General features: G+C 40.4%; 2 protein-coding genes across 2 annotated transcripts in view; one reads left to right on the top strand and one right to left on the bottom strand.

Annotated features, from left to right (window-relative positions):
- Positions 1-197: 197 nt before the first annotated feature.
- LOC122074448 lies at positions 198-7,258 on the bottom strand. Its single transcript, XM_042639254.1, has 6 exons — positions 7,201-7,258; positions 6,884-6,927; positions 6,699-6,789; positions 4,015-4,357; positions 3,555-3,914; positions 198-320 (listed from the first exon to the last, which is right to left on the bottom strand). Exons 4-6 carry the CDS (start codon positions 4,345-4,347, stop codon positions 198-200), a joined length of 816 nt encoding a protein of 271 aa, XP_042495188.1. The 5' UTR covers positions 4,348-4,357; positions 6,699-6,789; positions 6,884-6,927; positions 7,201-7,258.
- An 11,132-nt stretch (positions 7,259-18,390) lies between these two features.
- The window catches only part of LOC122073389 (CLP protease regulatory subunit CLPX1, mitochondrial-like), a 42,707-nt gene continuing 40,301 nt past the window's right edge, over positions 18,391-20,796 (top strand). The window contains exons 1-2 of the mRNA XM_042637970.1: positions 18,391-19,697; positions 20,722-20,783. Of these exons, the coding sequence (XP_042493904.1) occupies positions 18,807-19,697; positions 20,722-20,783 (953 nt within the window). The 5' untranslated portion in view covers positions 18,391-18,806. The remainder of the gene's footprint in view (positions 19,698-20,721; positions 20,784-20,796) is intronic.

The following is a 20,796-nucleotide window of genomic DNA, read 5'->3' as shown; positions in this document are numbered from 1 at the left end:
AGAGGTACCTATATATTATCTCAAGGGATAATCAAAGGGTTAAGCGAAAGAGATTACATAATAAGGTTAAAGTGGTGTAGTGATTTTCTGTATTTAAAAAAATTTTCTGGTTATTTTAGATGGATATAGGCATTTGTGTCAAACTACAATAAATCCATCATGTTTATATGTTATTGCTTACTCTTTTTTTATCGTGTTTATTCTTCATCCCAACAAATACCAGCACCAACGTATCCAATGCAAGTGTAAATATTGTGTAAGCATCCCTTCTCACACTCTTCTAAAACTCCAATTCCTTTCAACTTCAAGAAGCGCTCTCCCTGCAGTTGGTCAGTCTCTTACAAGGTGTTAATTAATGGTGTTGTCAAAGTTCTATTACACCCTCGTGCGGGTTCACCAAGGTGATCCCCTCTCGCCCACGCTCTTCATACTCTGTACCCAGGCTCTAAGAGTAGTTATTTTGATGGGTGAACAGGATCATCTTTCCCGAGTGATAAGAGATAAAGGAAGAGCTCCCCTTTCTCTCATCTGCTATTTGTAGATGATTGCCTTCTATTTTTAAGAAGTTAAGGTGAATGAGGTCTGAAATTAAAAACCTCTATGGATCTTTGGAAGTCCAGTGGCCAAATAGTTAATCTCAAGGAGTCAATGCTCACTTTCAGTGCTAATACTGCTTTGAAACTTAAAAGATGGTTCTCACATGTCATGAAAGTTCCCTATGGTGATAATCAAATGAGATACTTGGGTCTTCCTATTCAATTCAGAGCAGCCAAATTACAGATATTCCAAGAAACTCAAGGTATAACTTTTAAGCATATCCAGAGGGTGGAAGAAGTAGTTGCTTTCCTTTGCTGGCTGTGAAACTCCGTTGAAATCTTTGGCTCTTTCAATATCAAGCTTTGCTTCTTCCCATTTTAAGCTGCCATTCTTCTTACCATAATCATAGCAGGAAAACTTGCTCAAATTTATTTGGGGACATTCCAGTCAAGAGAAGAAGATACATTGGGTATCTTTGTAGAAACGTAACCCTAAAAGTGATGCAGAAGGTAATGGAAAAACAAGAACAAACAATATACACAGGTTTACGAGGTTCGGCAAGATTACCTACGTCCTCGGTAAGATGAGATTTTGCTTCACTATATCAATGGAGATTAGGGTTACAACGCTCGTCATCCCACATCTCTCAAATTTCTGGCATCATAGTCAAAGAAAACCTCTATACAAATATATAGCGAAAAACCCTAATCCGAAAAGTACAAAACTGCTCTCGAATAAAAAATTTGAACGGGGGGCTGCTACACCCCACCATGCAGGGGGCCTCCTGCCCCCTTGCAACCCCACGATTTGCTTACCAATAAGTAGAACTACCATTCTGTTCTGTTAGGACGCCTGCATTGATATTCCATGGATTAAACTGCGACGGAATATAAGACATTGTATACCATCAATCTTGTAATAGACTTTGCTGTTCAAAGGAAAATGATGATTTAGGTCTGCATGACCCTGCTTTTCACAATAAGGCCCTACTGGCCAAAGTCGCTTAGTTTATGAAGCAACCTCAGTTCACTCTGGGCCTGATTTATGCGTGCTCTCTATTTTCCAAAATCAGATTTCTTTAGGGGGCGTTTGGTTCGAATTATCCATCGGATCAGATCCCATGGAATATGGATTCTGGATCTAACTCAAATGAATGAGTTTCTTTGGAATCATTTCAACTCGTTAAAAAAACTGTTTGGTTACCTGGTTCTACTGGCCAGATTCTAAGTGGAAAACTGTTTGGTTACCCTGATTCTGTCACTTGATTCTAAGTGAAAACTGTTTGGTTACCCTGATTCTGGGCATTGATTCTGAGTGTAAAACTGTTTGGTTACCTTTGAGTCTTTGAACCCATGTTCTGTTGAAAAAAAAAAATTGTCACAAACAAAACCTAAAAATACAATTTGGTCCACACATGTACTTTATTTTTAATTTTTTTTCCTTTTCTTTTTTATGGTAATATGTTAAAAAAAAAAAAGTGTAACCCTAAACCTTTAAGTCTAATACTGTAGTGCAGTAATTTATTTTTTTTATTTTTTCATTTTTATTTGTATTTTTTTTTTGTAAATTGAAGAGGCCAAAAAGAAGAACATTACAAGACATGATTGTATTGTAGTTCATGTAATCGAAATAGGTATCGTGTACCATATAATTCAGATCTGAAAATTGCCCAAACCAGCGGATGATTTGGTTTATGGAGATATATATGCTTCAAAGTGTTTATAAACAACAGTCTCCAAGCAAGAAGCCAGTAATATAGGTCCTTAGGACCAAATGAGAGAAGAAGCACGTAAATACTCGAATATAGTACTGAGTCCATCCAGGTACTAGTAAATGCGAATTAAGTCTTTCTATGAAAAAAAAAAAATAGATAATGAACTCAATATCATTACAATGGCTTCAGACTTTTCTTTCTAAAAAGTTCCAAAAAAGTTCATCCTACATTTTTGTTTAAATCAAGCTTCTTGACTACGTCAAGAACATCTCTCAACATCCTCATATGACCCTCAGATTCTTTTATTGCACCGTTCAAGTATCCTTTGATATAGTCTGATGAAGGGGAAGGAGATGATGAAGTTGATGTTTCTGAGCATAGGGACCTAGGTGGAATCTGGTAAGTATCACAACTTGGGCTTGAACTTGATATCCATTCAAACATTCCACAACCTTTGTTTTCAACCTATAAAGCAAATATAATCATTTTATAAGAATACAATAAAATAAACATTCAAATCTTAAACATCTGAAAAAAGTTTACAAAATTAAATTAAACAAAAGATTTTAAAAATTCATACCCCAGTTGATTGTGGACAGCACCAAAAATATCGACCATAATTTGCACTTGTTTTCGCAGTTCTGACTTTACACTGACCGTTCCCACAGTCACACATCTTAAGATGGTCAACCCACATGAAGAAGTGACAATTCATTGAACATTTAAAAAATTTCCTTCCAACATGTGACCCTGACTTAGAAGTGAAAACTGAGCAACCTTTCCCACAGTAATCACACTTTGCAATATCACAAGCGGATATATTCGATGTCATCTGTAAGTTAACACAAACATTTTCAATAGTCTATATGCATAGAAAATACTATTAAGTACACCCTCCATCTGAGTGTGATGGACAAAAAATAGGAGACTTCAGATAGAAGCATATGAAGTACCATTGTCTTAACCTGTCTTAATACTACATTTAATCCATTGTCACAGACTTAACATAAACCAAAAAGTTACTTAAACCAAACAGATACATTTTCTTGCTCAATAAAACCATTGTCGGATATCCATCCAAACACTTACTTTTATCACCTCAATTCTTCTCAATCTCTGGTAAGTACATCTCAAGCAGATTTCGCCTATCTTCTACTTTTGTTCCCAAGAAGATAATGGCAGAATTCCGCTTGGCCATGAAATATTCCTTGGCCTTAAACTTTTGTTGAAAATTGAGGTCTGGAATGGCATCAACAGCATCTATAATGGTTCTTCCAAATTCAGTATGAGATTCACTCATTACCATCTTCTCGATTGAGTTAGCAATCTGTTTCAATGGACTTACCACCTTTTCAGCTACACCCTTCTTCCTCTTTTCTCTGCCACTATTGATGGACCCACGAGGTCTTCCTCGCGAACGGCTGGTACTACCAATGGGAGTGGAAGGAACACTTTCTTCTTCTTCAATATGTTCATAGTCAACACCATCATTGTTCCCTATTCCCTCAACATGAGTACCTGTCATGTCCATCATAACTTCAGTGGCAGCTTCAGAGGGGACTGTTGAATCATTCCCAGTTGCCATCTCTTTCCTTAGCAAAGCTCCAACTTCAAGGTGAATTGGGAGCACACTATGTTCCTTCCAATACTTTTGTTCTTTTTTCTAGCAATATAAAGGACAATGTCAATGTGCTTATGTTGTAAGTAAGAAACAAAAAACACACAATTATATAGAAAGAACAATTTAAAGAATCCCATTATACCCTATAATCATTCCAGAAGTGTTGAGGAGCATCAAATCTCAATTCAGATGCATTCCAACCCAATCCACTTTGCTTCTGTAGGTCACTCAATGCTCTAAGCCTTTGCTTCCAAATCCGGAAGTGGTTTCTCACTTGTTCACAGTCGTAACTAGTAAAAAATTTCTCCTTCAGTTGGTTGGCAATTGCAATGAACTGCTCCTTTTTCAGTCCATTATCTCCACCCTTACCACTCTTGTACTGCTTCAATACACACTCCAACATGTAATGAGAAACGGCGCTAGGCCATGAAGCAATGTCCCGTGACCTACTATTAGAATCTCCTGTTGGTTCCATCACATCAAAACTAACAAAATACACCATATACAATGTGAGTATATTTCATTAATACCAAGCAATCATTAACACTTACTACTTTCTAACATACCATGTCAGATATTCATCTGTCTACATGACCCAAAAAACAGAACATGCAACCAAAATTCATGGGATTCATATTACTAGAAATAAACAAATAGAATCATAGTAATAGGAGCAGACAAATAAAATCATATTGACAGAAATACACAAATAAAGTAAGGGTCCGGGTTGGAATTGGATGCTGTGCTTTCCTCATTTTCCCTATGATTATGTCAATAATTAAACCAAATAGGTTTTAGTTATTAAATTACTGTTTCTGTTTTTCTTTTATTATTTTTTATGAAATATTTTTCATTGTCAATCTGCTGAATTGACTGAACTCATTTCTAAGTTTGTTTTTTCAAACCAGTTCTGATATCTTAAATAATTTTAAACATCATCCTCTTCATCAAGGACGACGAAAAAGGTGATGGAGCTGAAGAGGAAGAGGAAGATGAAGAAGTAGAGATAACATAAGAGGTTTGGATTGGATTCTTTCTTTTAATCTGTGTTTCTGCTTATAAGTGTCATGTGCATCAATCAAGGTGGTTTTTTGATTGAGGTGAGTCGGTGGCCTCACCATTTTGGTGATGGGTTCTGAAAATCAAGCCAAAAGCAGCTCCTGCAACCAAATTAAGATGTAATTGCAATAAGCAGCAATGTCCTTTGTTTGGCAGAAAGAACAGGATAGATAAATTCAATTGCTTTGATCCTAGAGATGGGTTAGATAGCCAGTGGTCATCCAGTTCAAATGCCAAGCTTTCTACTTGGTGGGTTTTGTTCAGGTTGCACTAAGACATCTTTGGATGCAGGATTTGCAAGAGATACTGATGAAGCTCAGGGATGAACATCGGTATTGCCTCTTCTGTGGATGTCAGGTAAGATGAACATTAACACTTCTACCTTCAGGATTTATCTATTATTGTCAGACATAGTAATCTAACTTGGAAGATTCAAAGAAAAGAAAATTCTGATTATTTTCCCTTCACTCTGCTTTTGTTTCAGTATGAATCAGTGGAGGCACTATTATCCAACTGTCCAGGAACTACATGAAACATGAAGAGATAATACCCCTTGTTCTAGTAAAAAAGAACTACATGAAACATGAAGAGACTTACTTCTTGAAACTTTAGCTTCTTACGCAAGTTAATAATAGTTAAAGCATGAAGTGGCCCCATGAGAGAAAATCAGTGCAAAAAATGCCACAAATACCATCCTATCAGCAGGAATTCCTGAGGGAAAGGGCTGAAACCAGAGTTTATCACCCACTCTTTAAAAGCATAGCTCCAAAATAAGTCCTAAAGCTCATGGCTTGAGGAGCATAATCTCTCCTTTTCATAACAAATAAATGATAAAAGATACTCTGCAACTTTCTGTAAGAACAACAAAAGCATTCGCCCATATGGTACCTTCTCAAAGCTTGGGTTCATGATTGCAAACTCTTGAAATAATGACATATTACTGTACGATAAATTTGAGCACTGAAGCAAACAGAGTACGTTGAAATTAGGGGAAAACTTATGCAATTCCATTGAGGAGTCAGCAGAAGATATCTGGTCTTTTAGTATGTGCAAAGTTATCCACACACCAGCTTAAGGGATAGCATTTGAGGCTCTCTCATAAGATAGCATTCATAAGTTTGGAAGGCTTCAATAGATTACATTCTGACAACTCCTCCAATAGGAATATGATAATAACAAGTTCAAAAAACAATTCAAAAGAATGAAGGATTTTTCGGGGAGTATTCAGAATACCCCACTGGGCATCCATCTTATTATAAATGTTCTGCCAACCAAATAAGAGGATATGAAGAAGGCAAGTATCTAAAGATTGGGAGATCTGAAACAGTAGCTAATGATGATTCAAAGACATGGTAATAAAACATTAAGGTTTATGTCATACTGAAGTAGCAATGATAATTACAGGAACCAGCATGACAATTTAACCAACCATCGGCACCATCGCATCCTTATTTACACAAACATTAAGCATTTAAACACTTAATTCAAGCATGCTAGACTTTAACTTATCATCCATTAAAGAATATCTGATCCTTCAAAGAGGCTTCTCAAGAGACAGAAATGAAGAGCATAAAACATACAAAGAGATCAGGATCAAGAACAAGCATGGACGAAGAAACTGATGAATCATCATTGGCTGTTTCACCATAGAAGAAGAAAAAGAAGAAGAAGAAGAAGAAGAAGAACAAAAAATGGAAACCGAATTTCCATAATATTAAGAACACGCATACGAAGAACAAAAAAATCACATAAGAATCGAAATCTAACCTTAAATCAAGCTTCGATTCTAGTTCTTCAAACCTTGGAGTCGATCGTCTGATTTGGAAATAGGGTAAACCCTAGATATGAAGTTTACAACCTGAAAAATAGAAACTGAACTTCAATAATCTTAATAAAACACAAATGTAGCCCAAGAATACAAAGAAGAATACATAGAAGAGGGGAAATCTCACCTTCAATCAACTCGATTTTAGGTGTTCTTCTCAGATGCGAGCATCTGTCATGGACAGAGGGTAAATATGAGAAACCCTAAACACAATAAAAGAAGAAGAAAAAAGGAAGGAAGAAAGAAGAAAAATAAGAAGAAGAAGAAGAAGAAGAAAACGAAGACGAAGACGAAGACGAAGACGAAGAGGAAGAGGAAGAGGAAGAAGAAGAAGAAGAAGACGAGGAAGAAGAAGAAGATGAGCGGAAGAAGACGAAGACGAGAAAGCAGAGGAAGCAGAGGAAGAAGAAGAAGAAGAAGAAGAAGACCATTATCACGATTTACCTGTTGCTTCACCCGTCGCTTTGTTTCAGGGAGAACCTCGGTCGGACTTCACAGTCTGAGAATCGCAGGAAACCGTGGAAATGAACTCCAGTTGAATCCATGTCTTTTATACGAACCCAATAAATCGTGACTCGATTCCGGATTAACCTATTGAGGTTGATTCGGATGAATCATGGATTTTAGTTGAAATCCCTGATTCTACTGGCCACCACGACTCCGAATCGATTTTTCACAAAAATGAACCAAACGGTTTAAATTTAATGGGAAACTGATTCCCTGGGATCTGGTCCGATGGATAAATCGAACCAAACACCCCCTAATCGATCTGTCGAAAGCCGTTTCCCATATAAAGGGAGAATAATTGGGATTTCTCTAAATAAAACCCATGGATCATAGAGTGTTCTAAACTGACCTCGAGACATGTGATTGTATCTTATACTCAATTTTTAAGATGATTTACGTCCACTTCCCCTAACATTTGCCTATATTACATCATTCCTTAAAAATTCAGTTATTACATTTAAGTTCATCCAAAGTAACGCGGTGAAGATGTGTTAGTTTTAGAATATAAAAAGACATAATTACCCCCCTTCTTCTTCTCCTTCTCTTTTCTCTTTTCTCTTTTCTCTTTTCTCTTCTCTTTCTCGTATTGCTTGTCACTCAAACAGCGACTCAGAGAAGTCTTTTGATCTCGTGATTTGGATATATGCTTCAGACTAATGAAATGCAAAACCCAAACATCACCTTTGACTGAGATTGGGAAGGAGTACCATGCTCCCTTGCTATTTGCGTTGAATTCCTGCATTTCTTTCTCTTCTATATTTGGTGATCGTCGTCTATTTCTCGTATTCTTCACTGTTTTCTTATTTTTTGTCTGGAGGTAAAACAGGGTTTCGCTTCTGGAGCTCTAGCTTACGGTTCATTCTCTTTTTCTCTTTTCCTGTTGCTAATATTAATAGCTTAAGCACCATTGTTAGTGGAAGCCCGGATATTCCTGCTTACTGATAGATAATTGATTCAAGCTTCTTTTTTATTTTTTTGGTGGGTTGGGGTGGAAAGGGGGTTCTCACTTCCCACCTTTTTTCTTACTCTGTTTTCGGGGTTGAGATCAACTATGTACCCTTTATACATGAAAGGGAAAGCGGTGGAATGAGATTGTCGATGTTTAGGTTTCTTGGTTAAAATGTTAAAGAGGATTGTTGGAAATCTAAAAAAATTAGAAAAAAGTTAAAGAGGATTTTGTTGGAAATCTAAAAAAATTAGATTTTAGGTGATCAGATATTCTATAAGATTCAAATAAATCAAGGAATATGCATTTGAATATTCCGCCCCCAATTGTCTTAGCCGTTGGTCAGGTTGCCTTTCGCCTTCTCGGTCATGTCTCCAAGATCGGTGGCTTTATCGGCAAGTCCGGCAGCATCGTCAAGATTTTCCAACAAGAGACCGGCGATAGGATCCGTGTGGAGGAATCCACCTCTGCTTGTGACGAGTGCATCATGCTCGTTGTGGGTTCCGGATTAGCGTGTTGCCTACTTGCCTCCGGAGCAGCTCCCTGCTTGTGCCTCTTCGAAGGACGAAGTCATACAAGTGAGGCCTTCACGACTATGGCCTCCCTCCTCAAAATCCATTTAGGTTTTCAGAGAAGAAGAAGAAGAAGAAGAAGAAGAAGAGAGAGAGAGAGAAAGGAAGAAAAAGGGTAAAATTTTACTTTGGATGGGTTTAAATATAATAAACGGATTTTGAAGGAGGTGATGTAATATAGACAAAAGCCAGGGGAGGTTGATGTAAATCACCCTAGCTTTTGTTTACTATTCCCAAAAAAGTGAATTTTCATCTCACTCTCCCCTGATATTTGTAAAATGACCAAATTACCCCTCTTAACCAGTTTATCTTCCATTTCTAATCTATTTAATAATTTTTAGGAAAAATAATAATTGTTTTTTGCTCAATTTGTCCTTTCTTTCTTCTTCTTTCTTCTTCTGCCCCCACCCCTTCTCTACAACCCAACCTAGCCACAGCCTCCTTGCCCCTTTGATTGCACTGTATCTATTGCTGCACCCATTGAGGTGTGAGATTTTCTTGTTCAATTCAATCATGCATACTATGTGGCGATGGATGGAGTGGACACAAGACATTGCTACAGGGGCTCTGGAATGGGCACGTGGCAAACTTTAAAATTGAAGCAACAATGAGGAAAATCATCAACTTGGTCATGTACACCCTAGTATCGTATTTGGCTCACAATAGCATAAGCAACTCCATCTTGCAACCCTGCAAGGCTGCAACAGACGTTGATCCCAATGGTGGAAGTTGCTTATGAAGTCATCAACTTAGGAGTTTCACTCTGTTTCACAATCTCGTGTCGGCGTGCTTGACCACATCTAATTCCATTATTATCTTTCAATATTGATTGTGCTTCCCATAAATCATGTAAGCTGAACCTACAAATAATCAGTTGAAATTCATATTCCTAATACAATCAAGACATCTCCGACCCATTTGGAGGAGGGTTATAAAGATGGATTCAATTGCAGTTTGGGTTCTAGGCCAGCAAGAAGGGATTGGCCTCGAAGTTGGATTAGAAGGCAGTGGGGTGATTGGGTTTTTAATGATGTTGCATTGATGTTTGAAACTCTGCCATTTAAGACAATCCCAGTTCCGTTTCACCTCATGTTTAGAACAACATCAAGTATGAAGGGATCTGTTAACAAAAACAAAAGGTAGGAAGGGATCATGTTTTCTCGCATATATGTTGGATTGGAAATTCAGGTGATGAAAGCTCTGTATTCTTATGAATTATTATTCACATAGTGAAATTTTTATTTGGACTAGGCCATGTGGTTTTTTCCCTAGGGTTTTTTTCACATTAAAAATTGTTGTTTTTGTTTCGTGTCTTAGTTGATTTGGTTATTTGCATTTTGGTTTTGGGTATATATTTGTTTGTTGTGTTTATCCATTAACTTGCGCACATGTAGGAAAAACCAACAAAGATAAAGTGCAATCAAAAGAAAGTTATAATTTCTCAATTCTTTTTTTCTTTTTAGTAGAATATAATTTCTCAATTCACCACTCTCGAAACTACAAGATGCACTCTAAACATAAGTAACTGAAAAAAGGAAATAGTTACAAGAAACCATTCAAAAATAAAATGGAGAAACATTAACACGTTAGATTGAATGACTGATTAACTTGTTTAGGTATAAAATAGGAATTCTTGAATGGGAATAATAGGGAACACTATGAGAATACTTTATTAAGAAAAGCATATTTGTAATACCCTACTTCTTAAACCCGGTCTAATTACACGGTTGACCCGGTTTAACCATGCAGGACCCGAACTGGAGAGAATTAGAGCGGGTTCCTTATGGACTATGATGGCAAGGGTGACCTTAAACACCGGTTGGCCCGACAAGTCCGAGCCAGTGCCAGAAGAGACGGGAATACCCAAGCCGTGTATATGCACCTATCATAAGGCCATGTACGGATAAAGCAGGTATGTAGCCGTATATTAAGGTGCATACGTATATTACATCGTACGCCAAGAGTGAGATTCGTGCTGAGGCCCGAACTCTGTCAAAATCCCAAGTTTTGGCCCTCAGGTGGGCGGACAGGTGGGCGTATCCGCCCACCTGAGTGACCCACCCATGTGAATTACTTAGTATTTTAAAGAAGTATATATAGCATTTATACTTTTATTTTCTTTTCTCATTTATGACACTCGTACGTTGGTGAGAAGAGTAAAGAGGAGAGAGAAAAGAAAGGAAAGAAGAAGAAAAGAGAAGGAAGAGAAGGAAGAGGAAGAAGAGATGGATTTCAGCGGCGCCGAGGCTTGATCTCCCCATTCCGGCGCCGGAAGAGTGATCTTCAACACTAGATCTACATTTAGAGGTAAGCAAAGTTTGGGTTCCTTAAACCTTCACCATACCCAAGTGAAACTCTTGGTTTGGGTAGGGTTTCTTGAGATCTTGTAAATCCCCCTTGAAATGATGAATCTAAGGTTTAATAGATGATTTATGTGTTGATCTTGAAGGATTTGAAGAAGTATTTACAAGGTTGGAGAAACATTGTGGAATTGAAGTGATTTTTGGGGTTTGAAGGTGTTCTTGAGCAAATAAGGTAAGATGGCTTCTCATTCCTTAAATCTAACCTAAATCTAGGTTAGAACCATCCTATAAGACCTTGAAGGTGTGAATAATGGGTTTGGAAAAGCCCCATTTGAATCCCCAAAGATTGGGAAAAGTTGGGAAAAAATAGCAGGTTTTCCACCAAGACCTGTGGGTCAGACCGGTGGGCCATCTGGCCCGCCTGAGAGGGCAGGGCCTCGGGCACAATCGGTGGGCCAGACTGGTGGGCCACCCTGCCCATCGGTCTTAGCAGACCCTCTGGCCCAACCGGTTGGCCAAACCGGCGGGCCAACCGACAGGTCGACCTACCCGTCGGTCCAGACCGGTGGGTCTGACTGGCCACCTGTCTGACCCACCCGAGAGGCTCCGAATGTGATTTTTACGTCCAATTGGACCCGAATCGGACGTGTGACCTTCATTTAGGATTCTAAACATGATCGTGTAATTGGATCGTGTTAATCTTGATTCCAAAATGGTGAAATACTAACCCCGCTCACTCATGTTAGGTTCACCAAATCCTACGCTTCTCTCACCGGATCTCACCCGTACCGAGCGAGAATCCTTGTACACGACAGGTAAGTGGGGAGAGGACGTTTGGCCTTGTTTCAAGGCATTGTTTGTCATTCATTTAATTGTATCTAGTCTAGCCATGCCATCATGAAAATGCTATGTAGATTAGTCATCCTCACATTGTCATGCATGGGTGTTGTGTTTACTTTCTAAATGCCAAGTGATGAGATGCTTATGTGATGAATATTGACATCATTGTGCATGATGCATTAATAGACTAGATGCCGTAGTCGGCTTGGAAACGAGTGCATTGGTGGCCCGTGGTATGGGACGCGGTGGCACTTTGCAATCGTACTATTGTCATATAGGAGCATGCGGTTTAGGATTTTCACCTTCCCGTGCTACGACCCTTCCCAACAGGGGTTAAGGTGTTGGGTTACCATTTGGGGGTAAGCAGTGGTCGCGGTTGTCGGGTCACTGTGGCGGTTAGACATAACGCCCTGCGGGTCATTAGGACAGTCGGCAACCCCGGTGGTATATTCAAGAGGGCCAATCGTACTGCTTTTAAATTGCTGGAGTCAGCACCTTTAATTTCAGTTATTTACTTTTCTGTTGAGAGTCGGTGGTCGGCATGTTTTTACTTTTTCGAGTACTCACGGTGGGCCTTCTCCGACAGCCCTATGGGCGTATTGCGGGATGGAGTTCGCTGCTCGTACCCAGAGCATACGCGCACTGTGGTTGTAGTAGCACTAAACCAAAGACTTAGTAATGTTGCTTAGGTGGATGTGATTTAAAATGTATTGCATACCATGTAGTGCATATGATTGTGAATTGCTGTGTGGACTGTTGTGTGGTCCATCTTTCCATTTACTGAGCTAGTGAGCTCATCCCACGTGTGCACATCTTTTTAGATGATTTTACAGGTCATCCATCTGAAGAGCATGGGTCGGGTCCCACGGTTGAATTCCCTGAAGAGGACTGGTGGGCCCTTGAGGAGTTAGAGCACGAAACTGATTGCTCGTGCAGGAGTTGTGCTGCGGGACCGCGGTTGTGATGCCGAGCTGAGCTCCACTTTTGAGGCCAAGCTGAGCTCTACCTTGTGAAGCCGAGCTGGGTTCAACCTTTGATACCGAGCTGAGCTCTATGTTCTGATTCCGAGCTGAGATGTATACTCTGATTTTGACGATTTCCTTTTATGTACTTGATATGTGAATTGTACTTTTATTGTGTAAATATCATGCCTTCGGGCCTACATGTATATAACTATTGTATCACAATTTATGTATCAAGTATTTGGGGAATATTCACAGGTAAACCAAGTCTTCTGCTGATCTGATAAGCTTTTATTAGTTGTGTGTATGCTGTGGTGGAATATTGTATCTGTTGATCCTGGCAGGTTTGGGTTAACCGGTGTTAACCCGGTCACTGGCCCGGTTCGGTGTGAATGGGGTGTGACAATATTCACATGAAAGTATAAAATCACCAACTCTATCCCTGTTTCTAAATTGCTCAAAAGAGGAAAAAACAGGAAGCTAGGAGTAGAAAAAAAGTGATTACAAAATCTGTTGTAAACATATCTCATATTTCAACAATTATGAATTGTTGCGGCAAGAAATAACTTAAGGCTTCCTTCGAGTTTTGCAAAGAGAAACAAACACTAGAGAATGAGCGCCGGGATGATCTGGTGGGGGACTATCCAATGCCTAAGTCAGACCTCTATGCAAATAGATAATTTTGATTTATAATGGAAAAAGATCGGTCATTTGGGAAGGGGTTTATATAGGTTTTTATAATTGGAGATGGTGGTTGTCTGCGTAAAGTCTCGGTTTGGAAGTTGTCAATTGTAGGTAGGAGTCTAAATCTAGTAAGAGTTATAGCGGGAGAGTGAGTGAAGATCGTTTTTGTTATGGGAATATTCCCATGTTGGCCATATATTGGAGGATATGGCGAGATTCCCTTCATTCGAGGGAAGGCTTGTTATAACGGATTTCCTTCTTGGATTTGCTCCATGACTTGTGATGCTCGGTTAGGCTTGATCAGTTTCCCCTCTTTTTAGGGAGTATATCTTGATGGTGTTGTTTTAGACTTTGAGCCAATCGACAGAGGGCTCAACGTATGTAGTTGCCCATACCGCTCAACAAGTGGCCTTCCTAGTCAGCTTAGAGGATCTTCCATTGTAATGACCTAGTCTGTCACACCCAGTTCTCACAGAACCGGGCTAGTGACCGGGTTAACACCGGTTAACCCAAACCTGCCAGGATCATCAGATACTATATTCCACCACAGCATACACGCAACTAATATAAGCTCATAAGATCAGCGGAAGACTAAGTTTTACCTGCGAATAATCCCATAATACTTGATACCTGAATTGTGATACAATAATTATATACATGTGGGCTTGAAGGCATGATATTTACACAATAAAAGTACAATTCATATATCAAGTATGTAAAGGAAATCATCAAAATAATCAAAGTACACAGCTCGGCTCGGCAACAAAGGCTAGAGCACAGCTCGGCATCAAGGGTTGAGCCCAGCTCGGCATCACATGGTAGAGCTCAGCTCGGCCTCAGAAGTGGAGCTCAGCACGGCCTCAAGGGTGGAGCTCAGCTTGGCCTCAGAACTGCTGTCCCGCAGCACAACTCTCGCACGAGCAGTCAGTGCCGTGCTCTAACTCCTCAGGGGTCCACCAGTCCTCTTCAGGGAACTCGACTGTGGGACCCACCCATGCTCCTCAGATGTATGACCTACAAAATCATCTAAAAAGGGATGTACACGTGGGATGAGCTCACTAGCTCAGTAAGTGGTAAGATGGACCACACAACAGTCCACACATCAAAACACAATCATATGCACTACATGTCATGCTATACATTTTAAATCACATCCACCTAAGCAACATTACTAAGTCCTTGGTTTTAGTGCTACTACAGCCACAGTGCGCGTATACTTCGGATACGAGCCGCGAACTCCCTCCCGCGATACGCCCATAGGGCTGTCAGAGAAGGCCCACCGGGAGTACTCGAAAAAGTAAAGATAATGCCGTCCACCGGCTCTCAACAGAAATGTAAATGACTGAAAATAAAAGAGCTAACTCCAGCAATTTAAAAGCAGTACGATTGGCCCTCTTGAATGTACCACCGGGGTTGCCGGCTGTCCTACATGACCCTCCGGGCGTTATGTCTAACCGCCACAGTGACCCGACGACCGCAATCACAGCTTCCCCCCAAATGATAACCCAACATCTTAACCCATGTTGGGAAGGGTCGTAGCACGGGATGGTGAAAATCCTAATACCGCATGCTCCTATATGACAATAGTACGATTGCATAGTGCCACCGCGTCCCATTCCACGGGCCACCAATGCACTCGTTTTCAGGCCGACTACGACATCTAGTCTATCAATGCATCATGCACCATGATGTCCACATTCAACATATAAACATCTCATTCAATTGGCATTTAGAAAGTAAACATAGCACACATGCATAACAATGTGAGGAATGACTAATCTACATAGCATATTCATAATGGCATGACTAAACTATATATAGTTAAATGAATGCCAAAAAATGCCTTGAAACAAGGCCAAACGTCCTCTCCCCACTTACTTGTAGTGTACAAGGATTCCCGTTCGGTACGGGTGAGATCCAGTGCGAATCGGGTAGGATTTGGTGAACCTAACATAATTGAGCGGGGTTAGTACTTCACCATTTTAGAATCAAAATTAACATAATCCGATGACAAAATCATGTTTAGAACGTTAAAAGAAGGTCACACGTCCGATTTGGGTTCAATCGGACATAAGGATCACTTTCGGGGCCACACGGGTGGGTCAGACAAGTGGGTTGTCTGGCCCACCGGTCCTACCCACCGGTTTGGACCGGTGGGTAGGGGCTCGCCGGTTGTACCCGCCGGTTCCACCCGTCGGTTCCACCTGCCTGTTGGGCCAGAAGGCCCCTGCCCTCTTAGGTGGGTGCCCACAGGCGGGTAGGGGCCCACCGGTTCCACCCACCGGTCTTGGTGGGAAAATAGTCGTTTCTTCCCAACTTCCTCCATTCTTTGGGGATTCAAATGAGACTTTTCCCAACCCATTCTTCACACCTTCAAGTCTTATAGGATGGCTCTAACCTAGATCTAGGTTAGATTCAAGTGATGGGAAACCATCTTACCTTCTTTGCTCAAGAACAACTTCAAACCCTCCAAATCACTTCAAATCCACAATGCTTCTTCCACCTTGTCAATACCTCTTCAAATCCTCCAAGATCAACACATAAATCATCTATTAAACCTTAGATCCATCATTTCAAAGGGGATTTATAAGATCTTAAGAAACCCTACTCGAATCAAGGGTTTAAGCTTGGGTATGGTGAATGTTCAAAGAACCCAACTTTGCTTACCTCTAAATGTAGATCTAGAGTTGAAGATCACTCCACCGGCACCGGAATGGGAAGATCAAGCTTCGACGCCGCCGAAATCCTTCTCTTCTTCCTCTTCCCTTCTTCTTCCCTTTCTTTTCTCTCTCCTCTTTACTATCCTCACCAACGTACGGGTGTCATAAATGAAAAGAAAAGAAAATCCTAAATGCTATATATATATACTTCCTAAATAAATGAATAGTACACATGGATGGGTCACTCAGGTGGGGTGGGTGCACCCACCTGTCCACCCACCTGAGGCCAAAACTTGGAATTTTGACAGAGTTCGGGCCTCGGCGTGAACCCCACCCCTGGCATACGATATAGCATACGTATATACCTTAAAATACGGCTATAATACCTGCTTTATCCGTACATGGCCTTATGGTAGGTGCATGTACACGGCTTAGGCACTCCCGTCTCTTCTGGCACTGGCTCGGACTTGTCGGGCCAGCCGGTGTTTAAGGTCACCCTTGCCATGATAGCCCATAAGGAACCCGCTCTAACTCCCTCTGGTTCGGTCCTTGCATGGTTAACCGGTTCAACCGCTAAATCAGACCGGGTTTAAGAAGTAGGGTATTACATAGTCGTTCATCTCCTAAGATTTGCTTGGTGCTACCAGTATGTCAACTCCTTCCTTGGCCGACTGATTTATGTCATCTACGCCTAAATTACACTGAGCATAGTCGATCCCTTCGGGTCATGTTTTTTATAGCCATAAAAGTTTGCCCCCCACTCTCATCAATCCTCTAGAGGTCAATGGGAATATGCTAGGCCATGGTGCCTCAAGGCTTGATTAATTCTTCTTTTCATCCCTATTCAGCTCTTTGTCGTCTGCTTATTGGCATTAAATGTGTTGTGGTTTTCTTGGAAGTGATGCAAAAGCGTGGGTTGTTTTTTCGTTTTAGGGGATGCCCCTTCGATGACTAAGCAAATGGAGAGGATCCACGCCATCGTTTCAGAGTGCCAACCTGTCGCAAGAAAAGGTGAAACGATGCTCCGGGTTGGCCCTGTTCACCCCTTTGTACATGATAAGGGCCTTTTTGCTGACTCAGTATTAATCGCACCTGCCCTTTGAGAGGAGGAAATGTCTTTTTAGGGTTCCTTATATTTGTCTTCTTCATCGCTCTGGTTTTTCAAGCGATGAGAATAATCTCATATGTAAACTTGATCCGAATCCCTTTGAGTACAACCTGCAACAACAATCTCTTATTGGCATTGATTCCAACACATAGTCACAAGGGGTTGCAGTAATTGGGTTAATCAGGATGATTTTTGGATCGTACTAGTTTGATTGTCCAATCTACTATAGGGTTTTTCAAATCAACTATAATCATATAGGATGCGTCCGATTTCCATTCAAGTTAAACAATTCAACTGATTCAATTCCAATTACTTAAACCCATAGTTGAAAACTGAGTTTTCCAACTCTCTTTTTTTTTTTCTTTTCAAAACTTGGTGAGTTAGATGAGCCATGTTTTTTCTTAAGTTTTAATATATTCCTTCTTCTCTTTTGTCTTAAGTGAAGAATGACTGAAGGTATGAATGTATGATCGCTTCACAAGTGAGGAATAACTCTATTTTTTTTGGATGAACTTATATTTTGAATTACTTTTGTCAGAAGAACATGAGCGAGTAAACATTACTCGAGTCATCTCACTCTTGACATGTGATTGACAATAAGGGGTCTAAGTCTAATTTGATAACATATAGGGATATTCTTATAATTGTGACATTCCCTAAGAAGTGGTATTGTAAATTTTTCTAAATAAAATATTGAAAAAAGACTACATCATAATATCACATCGGAGTCCGTTATTAATAATTACTTGTTATATAATAACACAGAATCGACGATCGATCTGCCATTTGAGGAGATCAAAACGATATATAATGAACAAGTGAAAGCAAACAACGCCGTGTCGCCAAGACCCCACCCGGAAAACGGAACCCGGAACCCGGAACCGTTTCCTCGGTCCTCACAGCGCGTGGTCAAATGTTTTGTGAATCCACCCCATCCCCCGCCCACAAAAAAAAAATATTTTGTGAAACAAAAGGAGGGGAGGCACGAAGGAGCGCCCCTACAATCGCCATTTTCTCCTACAATCGCTCTCCACTTTATCTAATAATAATCTTTCTCTCATCCTAAATTCTTAATTATATTTATCCTCTTCTTCCATGTTAAAATTTAAAACGGTGATTTTTTTTGAAAAAGAGACTGGAGCACGAAAGGAAACTGAGCCCTTAATTTTTCTGATCCAAACGAGTGAATTTTCTCTCTCTCTCTCTCTCTCCTCTCCCTTTCTCCGTCTGTTTCTGTCCATTTTTCTCTATTCATTTTCTTGTTTAAAGTTGGCCTTTTTATCTTTATAGATATCCTCTTCTACTGAACTTAATCTCGTAATCAGTCTCTCTCCTCCTCTCTCTCTCTCTCTCTCTCTCTCTCTTTATAGAAACTTATCTCTCTACCTGACATTATCTCCGGTCAACCTTCGCTTCGAATTTTTCTAAAAGAAAAAAGCCTATGTTTTGAATTCGGAGGAAGTGAGGGATGTCTGGAATCTTCAGATGGAAGAAGCTCGCAAAGGAAACGGCGACGACAACCGGCCGATTCGCAGTCCTATCGGAGACTCAGTCGAAGAACTACCGCTTCTCCCAGAAATCGCCCATCACCACTCAGTTCAACTACCTCCACGTCGGCTCCTACCGTCGCAGGGAGTCTCTCATCGGCTTTCACCTCCAGGAGCGCCAAAAATGGGAGGGCAGCTCGGATGACTTCCAGACCCGCAAGATTCGAGCCGAGGCCAATTGCCCTCGCTGCTCCAAGCAGATGGACCTGCTTTTCTCCAATCGTCACCCCACTTCTTCTTCCCTGGCTGCAGGCGACAGAGGAGGCTACCAGGCCGTCAATCTCTGCCCCAATTGCAAGACAGCTTACTACTTCCGCCCCTACAAGATGGCTCCCCTGCAGGGCAGCTTCATTGAGATTGGAAGGATCAGAGGAGGTGGAGGAGGAGTACTAGCCAAGGATTCTGACAGGAAATCCAGCGAGGGCGGCAGCGAAGGCGACGGAAGCGTCGCAGGTGGTGGTGGTGGCGAGGAGGATTTCGGGAATCGGCTTCGGGTGTCGTTCTGGGAGACTTTGAGATCTTACGGCGGTGAACCTCCTGAGAGTTGGCGACCTCCACCAACACCACCCGAAAATAACGGGAATGGGCTGGCGGTGCACACTCCTCCAGGCCCACCTTTTGCGCCTGGCGTCAATGTCATACGGGCCGCTGGTCCTGGTGGTTCTGGCGGTGGAGGTGGGAGCAGTGGTGGCGGCTCATTTGGAGAGAAGGGTGGATGGGGTGGATCCAATCTCGGAAAAGATTTACCTACGCCCAAGGAGATCCGCAAGGGGCTCGATAAGTTTGTTATTGGTCAGGGACGAGCGAAAAAGGTGCGCAATTTCTGATGTTCAACAATCTACTTATTCTAGATGATTATTCTTGTATTAGTTCTCAACTTGAGACATTCAAGAGAAAGAAAACAGAAAAAAGGAAAAAGGAAAAAGGAAAAAAAAAAATCCTTGAATGATGTTTGGTGGTTTTATTGATGTTCAGCTTAAAGTACTTATGCATGTATGCATTTGAATACGTTTTCACATTTTGGAGGGTTTGAAAGTGGGTATTTCCTTACCAAAAAAAAAAAGTGGGTAGTTAGTTCTACTTATGTTTCTTGCTTTTTAATGGCATGGTCATGATCACATATTTTTATGTTTGATGTATGTGCATTTGAATGCTTCCTTTCATTTGTTGATCCGTTGATTGATTCAATATGTGATTCTTTCTGCATTTTCTGTGGCATAGCTCTGCACTTATGAAGTTACCATTTTTTCTGGTGTGCACTTCTACATTAAGGCTGTGTTTGGTAATAAGGAGAAGAAGAAAAGAAAAGGATAGAAATGAAATAAAATGGAAAGAAATAAAAATTATGTCTATCTGGCTTCCAATAGAAGAAAAGAAAAGAAAATAATTTTTTTAAAAATTTTCTTGTATTTTAGGCAAGATTTTTTTTTTTGGCAGCACAAGAAAACTTTTCCATTCCCAAGGTGAATTTTAAAAAAAAAAAAAAAGAAGAAAAAAAGTAATCTTCTCTTGGTTCAGTACATACCAAACATAATGAGAATTTCTTAAACCAAGAAAATAGTAGAATTTTTTTACTTTTTTCTTCTCTTGGCTACCAAACACAGCCTAATTTTCTATGGTTGAGATGTTCTTCTCTGTTATTTTGTGATTGATTTCTGTAATGTTCTAGGATGTAAGAGGAGATCTTTTGACTGTAACATAGTTAGTTTATTTTATTATATTTTTCTTCCCTAGTTGTTGAGAAAATATATGGGGTGGGAGGGAAGTTGGTTTTACACATTTGGCTGCCTTTGGGGTTTTATGTTACACACTTTTAAGTTTTCTTTCATGTTGTAGGTGCTCTCAGTGGCTGTGTATAACCACTACAAACGGATATACCACGCCTCTTTGCAGAAAGGGTAAGTTCTTTTG

The sequence above is a fragment of the Macadamia integrifolia genome, chromosome 3 (genome assembly GCF_013358625.1).
Source record: "Macadamia integrifolia cultivar HAES 741 chromosome 3, SCU_Mint_v3, whole genome shotgun sequence".
NCBI lineage: Eukaryota > Viridiplantae > Streptophyta > Magnoliopsida > Proteales > Proteaceae > Macadamia > Macadamia integrifolia.
This window is presented reverse-complemented; position numbering and strand designations above follow the sequence as displayed.